Source organism: Barbus barbus (genome assembly GCF_936440315.1).
Source record: "Barbus barbus genome assembly, chromosome: 6".
NCBI lineage: Eukaryota > Metazoa > Chordata > Actinopteri > Cypriniformes > Cyprinidae > Barbus > Barbus barbus.
The window spans coordinates 35,645,405-35,657,071 of record NC_136734.1 but is presented as its reverse complement, the minus strand read 5'-3'; the positions used below and the strand labels follow the sequence as shown (position 1 = coordinate 35,657,071).

Below are 11,667 nucleotides of genomic sequence, written 5' to 3'. Positions count from 1 at the left end.
AGACAGATTACACAGTTTTCACATTAGACAATACACTTACATTATACCCAACTTTTACAGAATCTATAATTTCCATAATATCTATCTTATGTGTAATCAAGTGAAGGATCAATGAAGACATCCTCCTCGTCGGGCAAATTTGTTTTTATTTTTCAGATATAAATTGTAACATAGGTTTACTTTCAATAATGAAATGTACACATTTAAATAAAACAATAACTAAAGAAAAAGAAAAACCATAACATTTAGTGCACACACATTAATTTGGAGCAAGCCTGTCTTGATCATTTGGCCATAGATTCTCATCCACATCACAATGAATGCCATCATTGTTCATGCACCTTGGAAAAAACCTTTTGGCGTGGCGAATCCATGCTTGATATCGGTCTACACTGATGTCATCACATGCCTCATCCTTGGCCTGAAGGAGGGTGGTGCGCTCAAGGGGTTGGCGATCATAGACCTTCCACCTCCATGCTGAGAAAAATTCCTCAATAGGGTTGAGGAAAGGAGAATATGGAGGTAGGTAGAGGGTCATGAATCGAGGATGGGCCTGAAACCATGCTTGAACAACCTCTGCATGGTGGAACCTGACATTGTCCCACACAATTACATAAGTGACCCCTTCACCTTGACAGGCCGGCTCAATTTCATTGAGAAATTCAATGAGATGTGCAGCATTATAGGAACCAAGTAATAGCATACGTCCTATGACACCATCTTCAGAGATAGCTGCGCACATGGAGATGTTTCCTCCACGTTGTCCAGGCACTTGGACAGTGGGCCATTAGTCAATGATATTTCGTCCACGGCGATGAGTTTTGGCCAGGTTAAAGCCCACTTCATCAACAAATATGTACTTGTGATGGTTCACATCAGCATTAAGTACCATCAGTGTTGTTCCAATATACATATGGAGTAGGCGATATATCAAATAGAATCAGTAATACAATATATAGTGCCGTACCTGAACATACTCAGCCCTCAGTTGTTTTACCCGGTCATTGTTTCTCTCAAAAGACACCAGGTAAATGTGCTTCATTGATACCTGCTGCATCTTCAAAAGGCGACCTATTGTTGGTAGGCTGATGGATGCCATATTGGCAAAGGTGTCATTATCCTCCTCAATTGCCTGCTTTATTTCTGACAGCTGCATAACATTCCTGGCTTTCACCATTTCCACCACTGCCCGCTCCTGCTGGGCGGTCAGCACATGGCCACCACTATGGGGTTTTCTGACAATTCTAAGCATAGAACAGAGTATACTGTATTGACAAAGTAAAGTAAAGATCATACTGCAAGAATACTAACTTTTTGATGAATTTACATGCATTACAATTTACTGTAAATGTAATGGTAAAGCATAATATATATCCTCCACACTTACCAGTTTTCTTGGCGAAAAGTTCGGATGATAGGATTTACAGTTGATCTATTAGATTTGGATCAACTAATCTGGCAGCCTCTGACATAGTAAGGCCTCGGTTCACTACATGATCAACGATGATGGCCCAGACTTCATTAGAAACAACAGTTCTGCCTCCCCCTCTCTGATGACCAACCCTTTGACAGGCCCATGCCCACCTCTCTGACGGTGCCCATGCCCTCCTCTCTGACCTCTCTGTTGGTGCCCATGCCCACCTCTCTGACGGTGCCCATGCCCTCCTCTCTGACCTCTCTGTTGGTGCCCATGCCCACCTCTCTGACGGATCCCTTATCCAGGAGCTCTTCCTATTCCTTGCTGTCTATCCTGCTCCATGTTGAAAGAAATTTCCAGTGTTTACACCCCCACTTTTATATATAGTGGCCAATTGTGATTACCACTAATGTGAAATCAATTAGCAATAATGAGTATTCATCATGTGTGGTTACATGAAATTTAGATGTTTGTACAAACACACATTTTATTTGTGTAGTTCGATCTCGAAATCCATATACTGCATAGCTAACAAACTAATTTAAAATGTAAAGGTTTACCACACGGTTCAGTGATTAACCATTAAGAGCAGTTGGATTAAGTGTTGGTCAAATGTATTTACTCAAATCAGAAGAGAAGGATATCAAAAGAATTGTGAGCATTGCATTGTGAAAGACAAGTATTTCATATGAAAGGTATTTCTTTGATGACACACTGATTAGGTGTGGTGAAAAAGTTCTTGTGTAATTTTGCGTCTTGTACTTAGTCAATTGAACGTGATTACATGTTTGAAAAAACAGCCTTTTTGACGATCTGCTTTGAGTTTTGTACTAACAGTTGTGAAGTTTTACCACATACTTGAGATAATAGTACCAAATCGATCAACAAAAACTGTAAAGAGACTTATAATGTATAGAAAAATGATAAATCCTAATAAATTCTCAAAATATATTTTTGACTGAATAAGACAATGCAAATGTTCTATCTGTGTAGTCTTTTATCTCTTTCCCAAACACACACACACATCCACACAGATTTAATTCCCACATAAATATGCACATCGACATATGCATCTAGATGTGAACACTTATCTTGCACAGCCCCAGAGAGCTTGGGTGGGAATGCAAAACTGAAATGACAAGGTGTCATGTTGCGTGAGCATCTCATCACATTGTGTTGCTGGCGAAACACGAGATGCTCTTATCTTCATTTTTATCTTATCTTATCTTATCTTATCTTATCTTATCTTCATGTCCTTCTTCATGAACACTCACCCTGAATAACATAAAGGTCAAAAAATCCTTTAATAGACTGACATGTATATACCTTTACTGGGGTTGAGGAGTTGTAGAAATATAGTGCCTGTTGGCCAAAAAGAAACTTCCTTATTAAAGAAACATGTAAAAACGGCCTTATCAGTAGTATAAATAGTCTTTAACATAACATTTTCATTTTAAAATCATAAGAGATACATTTAAAATAGGAGTATGCAAAAGAGTGTCAAGTGACAATATCCAAGGAACACACTGAGGATGTTTTCAGACCCATGCATTTGTTAATATAATTTTGACTTGAATGTGTTTTAGGTCTGTTCCAACATCAATAGAACAAGGAAATGAACATAGAATGAACCAAGCTTTTTTTGTCTTGTGTATATGTGTATGTTGGAGATCAAACAAAGAAAAAATTGTTCTGTTTTGTGTTTCCTTGGTCATGAATGTACATTACATACAGTAGACATGTATCACTGTATGAGTCTGAAAGTAGGCCTCTGTGTGTGGAGAGTTTCTATAGCAGTACTGCTGTTTCCATAGAGCTGTTTTTGTTGTGGCTTTGGATGGTGGAGGATGTTTTCCAGCTAGGTTAGCTTTCCTCATAGGGAAATGAAAACCGGATAAAGCCTTGACAAAAAAGAAAAAAAGACCTGTAAACCAGAGTGTGTGGAAAACAAGCCTGAAATATTTTATATTTATGTGTCAAATTAAACTAAAATAAAGAAGGTGAAATCATAAAGTTTCAGGTCATAAGTTACAGGGAGTGTGCATGATGTCCCACTTTGCCTATTTAAAGTTCCTGTCCACCTTTTTTCTCTTGGTGTGTGTGTGTGTGTGTGTGTGTGTGTGTGTGTGTGTGTGTGTGTGTGCGTGTGCGCGCAAAGCAGCTGCTGCCTGTGTTGTAACACCTTGAGTGTTAATCAATAATGCAGTGCATAGTTTTGCCTTACTTACACACACACACACACACACACACGCACGCATACCTTATACACAGCCTCTCAAGTTCAGACTTTCCCCATCCCCGAGGGAGTACCTCATTCACACATCAGTGTCCTAGTTTCGATGAGTGCTGCTGAATATTGAGCAGAGGACATGCATTAATGCAAAAAACATTAACACTTAATGGCCCGGTTTCATAGAGAGGGTTTACCATAAACTAGGATTAGGCCATAGTTCAATTAGGACATTTAAGTAATTTTTATAAACATGCTTTAGAAAAAAGCATTACTGGTGTGCATCTTAAGATAAAACAAAGGCACTGATATATTTTAAGATCAGTTAGTGCAAGTTTCTTTCAGTTGAAACAGCTCAGATTTACATTTTAGTCTAGGACTAGGCTTAAGCCTGGTCTGTGAAACCGGGGGAATATCTTGAAAACACACTAAAAGCTTGGGTTTGGTAAGAATTGCTGATTTAGAATAGCTTCTGTGCTCATTAAGGCTTCATTTATTTGATTAAAAACATAGTACAGTAATATTGTGAAATATTATTACAATTTAAAACAACTGTTTTAATATATTTGAATATTTAATTCATTCCTGTAATGGCAAAGCTGTTTTTTTTTTGCCATTACTCCAGTCTTCAGTGTCACCTGATACTTCAACAATCATTCTAGCTGCTCAATAAAGTTTTTATTATTATTATCAAAGTTGAATATTGAAAGAAAACCATTTTCTGCATTCTTTGATGAATAGAGCTCCAAAGAACAGCATTCATTTGAAACTGAAATCTTTTTCAGTCAAAATGTCTTCACTGTCCCTTTTGATCAACTTAATTCAATGCATGCTTGCCGAAGAAAAAAGTATTAATTTAATTTGTTTAAATTTCAATCTTACTGACCCCAAACTTTTGAACAGTTGGTTTGAGGGTATCATGTTTAATTGTTTATAGCATTGCTCTTTTGCACTTAGAGGTGTAGTCTTGACAACTAAAACAGTATTTAATCAGTGTTATGTATGAAGGTTTAAACTATCCTCTTACATGTCATAAAATCTTGGATCCCTTGGTCTAAAAATGCTTTTGGCCTTTTTTGTGGTCTGACAAAATGCTGATAAGTAGACTTGATTATTACAAAGTATGTTGAATGTTGTACATCAACTACCAGCAACAACTGGCATAATGCAACAATACATCCTGCTGTGGAAATTCATTCTGCCTACATGTTTAATCCTATTTCGTTTTGTGCTTGCTCAGCCTACGTGTGCTTCTGTCACAGCATGCATGAACTGAATCCACTCTATGACACCTGTGATACTCATAAATAATGAATTGATGCCACATATCCCACTTGTGCTCAGCACTACAATTTAGGCCTTCGCAAATGCTTTGCTAATTAACTATTTAAGTACTTTTGAGTCATTTTTTTTTTTTAGCATTTGTGTGTATATTTGTGAATGTGTGTGTTTCTGTCTGTGCCTGTCTATATTGACAAGTGTGTGTCAAATTAAATAAAGGTGCAAAAACAGGGTCAAAGATATTAATTTCAAAGCCACATGGTACTGTAACTATTTTCTCATGCTCTCATTCAGTTGTTATTTTCATCAACAGATATAGATCATTATCAGAAGGGGTCAACTGGTTTACTCTTATTCAGAAAATACAAAAACCTATTCCAGCACATACACATTTTTGTGAGCTCTCTTTGGGCTACAGTGTTGCTTGCACTACAGAAAAAAAGACCCGAAAAGGTGACTGTCAAGAGGATAAACCCTGACTTATTTTCAGAAGGCAACACACTGTCATGACATATTTGTTCCTATTTTACATTTTTGCAAATCTGTGGGTAATTTAGGGTTTCTGTGGCCTTAGCTTTAGAGGTGGACATTCAGGCTTGTGTTTTTACTCCTAACGATCGTGCATTTCCATTCAAATTACATCGTTCGAAATCATACAAAATCACCACTTCGTAAAAAAAAGTAATGTTTCTCTTTAATTTGGGAGACATGAGGCAAACATGAATTGGAAATAAAGAGGCATTTAGAACCCTGCACGATTCTCAGCTGTTTTACTACATGACTCAGAATTTACTCTGGATATCATACAAAATTAGAAAAAAAATCCATAAAATCAAGCATGAAAATAGTTACTATTTCTATGAACAAGACCAGCAATATGCACTACTATTAACATAACTGAAAAGGAAAATGGACCCTTTTGGTTTCTAAATATCAGCCACAGATGTTTAATAAGTAATTATTTTTCAAGTGCATGTCTTTACAAGCAACTCCCCAGCATGACATATCACTGATGCTATTGATATTATTTTTAATGATTAATAATATTGTTGTTCAGAATATACATAATTTTGTTGTTCATATATACATACACACACACACACACACACATATGCGTGTAGACGTAATTACGTGTACAGGCGTTGTTTCTTCTGTACACGTTACGTGTAAAGACAAATTTAATAATATGGCCTTCCATAGTGTGTGTGTGTGTGTGTGTGTGTGTGTATGCATACATACATAAGTATGCATGTAATCAATGTTCAAATGCTTTCTCTTTATGGTAATTTATTTGAAAATTAAATACTGTCCTGCTAGAAACTCCTGTGCAGAACTTAAGCAAACGCATTCAATGTAAGGCAATTATACTCAAGTCCAAACATGCCATTTACTGTTTGCTGAAGGTGGTGCTTGGTAACATGATTCTCAATGAGAAAATTGTCAGGTCTATTCAATAATAAAAGCTGGTCTTTATGCGTATCTGGTTACCAATACAAAACGGTTTCTGGGAGATCTCTCAGCGCTGTAACCATTGACAACAGATTAAAACATCTCCAATCCAATCAAAAGCAGAAGCGTCATGAGAGCGCGTACACCTCAACCAATCAAAAGCGGACAGAGAATGATTGACGTCTCGTTCATCCACCTGTGTTTGAATGTGAAGGCTGGCATTATTTAAAAGTGGAAACCGTTGGTGCGCTCTACAGTTTAGTCGACGTGTGGTGGGAGAGCATTCGCTACTCTTGTTTTTGAACAAAAGTGCTTATTTTTCCGTAACAATTCAACATGAGGGAAATTGTTCACCTGCAAGCTGGCCAGTGCGGAAACCAAATTGGTGCCAAAGTGAGTAATAATGATATTGATTACGATATCAGCCCAAAAAAGCCCGCGAGGGGCATAGTTTGTATGTTGTGTAGTTATTATATTTACGTTAAATAATCAATTTCAGTCGACTAATTCTATTTACATGTATCTTTTCTTGAGGAAAATTACATATTAGTACGTTTAACTAGCGATCTGACTCCCCATCGAGATGTCCATCGTCTGGTTTTATTCCTCTGTAAACTTTTGTGTGTACGTTAACTTGGCCAGTTGCCATGACAACAGTGCAAAAGATGACATTTTAAACGTATTTTTGAAGATTTGCGAAATTACTTTTATATAAAGTGTTAAATTTGACATTTTAATTGACTTTTCTTTAGTTTTGGGAGGTGATTAGTGATGAGCACGGAATTGACCCGACGGGAACTTACCACGGAGACAGTGATCTACAGTTGGAGCGGATTAATGTGTACTACAACGAAGCCACTGGTCGGTTTGCATTTGTAGTTTAATAAAACACAAATACCTCGCAAATTAGTTATCTTGTTTTTTTAAGTTTGGAAATGTGTGCTTTCTGTACAGGTGGGAAGTATGTACCCCGTGCTGTTCTTGTCGACCTGGAGCCTGGAACCATGGATTCAGTGAGATCTGGACCATTTGGGCAGGTCTTCCGACCAGATAACTTTGTCTTTGGTAAATCTAGATTAGTATGTCATTTAATTGAATAATTCTAAAGCAATCTGAGCCTGGTTTGATTTGGACTTCTTCAATCATAGGTCAGAGTGGTGCTGGAAACAACTGGGCCAAGGGTCACTACACAGAAGGCGCTGAGCTTGTAGACTCCGTTCTCGATGTGGTCCGTAAGGAAGCGGAAAGCTGTGATTGCCTGCAAGGCTTCCAGCTCACGCACTCTCTTGGAGGTGGCACTGGGTCAGGCATGGGCACGCTCCTCATCAGCAAAATCCGTGAGGAGTACCCAGACCGCATCATGAACACCTTCAGCGTGGTGCCCTCACCCAAAGTCTCAGACACTGTTGTAGAGCCTTACAACGCCACGCTGTCCGTCCATCAACTGGTGGAGAACACAGATGAAACTTATTGCATCGACAACGAGGCGCTGTATGACATTTGCTTCCGTACGCTCAAACTCACTACACCTACCTACGGCGATCTCAACCACCTCGTGTCTGCCACAATGAGCGGGGTCACAACCTGTCTGCGCTTCCCTGGTCAGCTCAACGCTGATCTGCGCAAACTGGCGGTCAACATGGTGCCTTTCCCCCGTCTGCATTTCTTCATGCCAGGCTTCGCCCCTCTCACCAGCAGGGGGAGCCAGCAATACCGGGCTCTTACGGTGCCCGAGCTCACCCAGCAGATGTTCGATGCCAAGAACATGATGGCTGCTTGTGACCCCCGCCACGGCCGCTATCTCACCGTTGCTGCTGTTTTCCGAGGCCGCATGTCCATGAAGGAAGTGGATGAGCAGATGCTGAATGTCCAGAACAAGAACAGCAGCTATTTCGTGGAGTGGATCCCCAACAACGTCAAGACAGCTGTGTGCGACATCCCACCTCGAGGTCTCAAAATGGCAGCCACTTTCATCGGCAACAGCACTGCCATCCAGGAGCTGTTCAAACGCATCTCTGAGCAGTTCACTGCTATGTTCAGGCGCAAGGCCTTCTTGCATTGGTACACAGGAGAGGGGATGGATGAGATGGAGTTCACAGAGGCCGAGAGCAACATGAATGACTTGGTGTCGGAGTACCAGCAGTACCAAGATGCCACTGCGGAAGAGGAGGGAGAATTCGAAGAAGAGGGAGAGGAGGAGCTAGCATAAAGGGTTGAATACTGAAGTTCTTGTTCACTGTTGTTCTGTTCAGTTTCTTTGTTCTTTGTTTTGTCTCTTTCTGTTCTTACTTTTGCAAGCAGCTAAAAGCTGTCAATGTAAACAAATGTCTAATTAAAGCTCTAAATTTGGTAGCATTCTGTTGGGTGTTTTGTATTATACAATTTATTCTTTGTATAGCATTGTAGAAAATTTAAGTAAGGTTAGTGGCATCTTCAATTAAACATCCCATTTTTGCTGTGCAGATCATTCAATCATGCAGGACCACCAACTAGCATTTAAAATGAGATTTCACACAGACACAACACTGGTCGATTTCAAAGGTGCTTTAGAGTTCCTAGGTTAGAAAATGTCTGTCAACACAATTTTTCCTCAAATTTAATAAAATGGTTCATTGACAATTTTGTCTTGAATAAAATATAATGTATGGTATATTGTCTTTTAACACAGAAGTTAGTTAAGTCTTTAGAGGAGTATTTTTAAGGTCCACATGCAGTGAGTAAGCCAAGAATATTAAATATTTGTATAAATGTATTGTAGCCCTATAGTCTGTTATAAAGAAATCCATATCAAATACTAAGATTCTCAATTTTTTTAACTTTATTCAATATATTCTTTTGGCAGATGCTTTTATCCAAAATTAATTCTATTGCATAGTTTTTTTTTTTTTTTTTTTCACAGTTGAACCCCATAATCTTTGCATTGCTAGTGTCATGATTTATCTGCCAGAGCAACAAAGATGATTATGAAAACTTTCAGACTGCAAACATTCAAAATAGTTAATGCTAAAATGTACAGATGGTAATTTAAATTTCAATTATTACATCCAACAATACAACACTTGTAAAATCCCAGTGCTCTTATATTGTGTCGATTTTCTGTTCTCGCCAGCAGATGGCGATAGAAAGTTACTAAAAAGGTCGCTCATGAGGTGTAACTAATTTCCAGATCAAATCCTGTGATATTTTAAACTATGATTTGTGACGAGATGTCCTGTCTTTAAACGGGAAAGGTATGTGAACCAGATTTACTCAGCATTTTTCATTTAGTAAGTTACACATGTACAAGAGACAATAACGTATGAAACGTTACATACAATTTGCATGGAGTGTTGTCACTCTGCTGATTCGTTTCCACACCTTTCTTAATCTCAGATAAGAGTTTTGCAAATATATACAGTTGTCATCAAAGCAGATCTAATTATTAACTTGAAGCTCATTCAATGCAACGAGGATAACATTAATTAACTTGACACAACAATCTGGCCCAATTTCATGGAACTCCTAGTTGAATTGCTTTCAGTCGACCAGAGGAGAGGGGGAAGGAACATTAATTGAGTCAACTAGCTGTGTTGTGAGTTAAAGATCGCATATGAGGGCTTCATTTATATAGCAATGGTGTCTTAAGTTTGCAGTGTTTAGAAGCTTCAAGCTTTCTCTAATCAACTTTCTGTAGATTGACAGTACACCATCAGATGTCATATTTCTATCTACAGGCTTGCTTTAATGCTCTCAATCACTGTAAATGTATTATATTTGGGGATGGACAATATATCAGTATGCTACCATATCAGTTATTGGATATTTAATTTTGTATGCTCTTATGTTTTTCATATTTTACATTTAGATTACATTTGCTATAATTTAACACTAAATTTAATACGTTAAGTTAATCTTTAAAAACACTAATGTAATGTAATGAATATAAGTTTTTTTAGACTGTACAGTATAATGCTGTGATGTCTAAAATTGTATTAAATTGAGCAGTTTCACTATTTATATTTATCACACAAATAGTTTTATATATCTACCATTTATCATAACATGATCAGCTTACAAAAAACAATGTTGCATCCCTTTTTTTTTTTTGGCAAATGTTTGAAAAGATTTTGTCAACTTGTACTGAATAGTGAAATCCAACATGTACTGCAATACATTTATTAAATAGTAAAAAGAAACAATACAAAAATCACATAAAACACCATTTTATTATCGTGATTTCTGAACATGATACAATACCATTATTTTCTTCTGGAGTATATGCACATCGAAGTACCATGGTAAAATACCACAGCAGTTTCTTGTCAGGGCTCAGTTCTAGCGTCTCAGTAATCCATATCTTGCTTGAAAGAGGTCATACAATAAAATTATTAAAAAGCATACAGCATGAAAAAATGAAGCACTGGTTTTGTAAAAGGTTCGAAACAGATTGTAGTCTGATACTGTGAGCACCAGCTCATGTAAGAGCCGCTAATGTGATCTTTTGTTGTCTCCGCTTTCATTACCTAATGCATGCATGTTATTCCTTTTAATTGGTTTTTGTGATTTTATACCTCATCCATATGGCACTGGAAAAAGCTTCTGTCTGAATAACATAAATCCTCTCTGTTTTAGCACTGCTATGTACACAATGTTGATGAAGCTCTCTAAACAGATGATGGATTGCTCTTTAACAGCCAAAGCAACTTCACTGTCACTGCAACTGAAAAGAGAGATGGAGAGAGAGAGAGAAAGAGATAGTATGTGCCATGAGATGCAAAGTGTGGCGGTAGCAAGAGGTGTGAAACATAAATTAGGATGGTTTTAGGCTGCACAGATGGGCCTCTGCCACTCTATATACTGCATACAAATGCTTAGAGCCTGAGGAGCACCTCTTCATACAAACAGATTGAATGGGCCACCCGTATAAGCCAGTCCACAATGGCTGTGACTGTACATGCGGACACAGACCGTTGGCAGGATAGATTTAATGAATATGTACTTTATGAATCTCACAAATTTAATTACGTTTTTTGCAGTCTTTTTTACCTTCTGAAATTTCTTCTTGTCTTTTTTGGCTTTTGACAAGAGCCTTTTAGAAACCGATCCAAAAGCTATTAGAGCCATATGTGCTAAGTTTATCAAGTAAAATTGATCTGGCAAAGAATAAATATGAATAATGAAATCTAGGAATGACAAATAAGAAGCAGGTTGAACTGCAGACTTTTGATAAAGTTACCATACACACTCAGGAATAAAGGTACAAAAGTACATTAACATTAGTACCTTTCAGGTACTAATATGTACATTTAAG

At 37.8% G+C, this 11,667-nt stretch overlaps 1 protein-coding gene across 1 annotated transcript; it reads left to right on the top strand.

Moving 5' to 3' along the window:
* Positions 1-6,544: 6,544 nt before the first annotated feature.
* Positions 6,545-9,166, top strand: LOC306871723 (tubulin beta-4B chain). The gene is made up of 4 exons (XM_079419840.1): positions 6,545-6,770; positions 7,130-7,238; positions 7,332-7,442; positions 7,526-9,166. Exons 1-4 carry the CDS (start codon positions 6,714-6,716, stop codon positions 8,584-8,586), a joined length of 1,338 nt encoding a protein of 445 aa, XP_079275966.1. The 5' UTR covers positions 6,545-6,713; the 3' UTR covers positions 8,587-9,166.
* Positions 9,167-11,667: the final 2,501 nt, after the last annotated feature.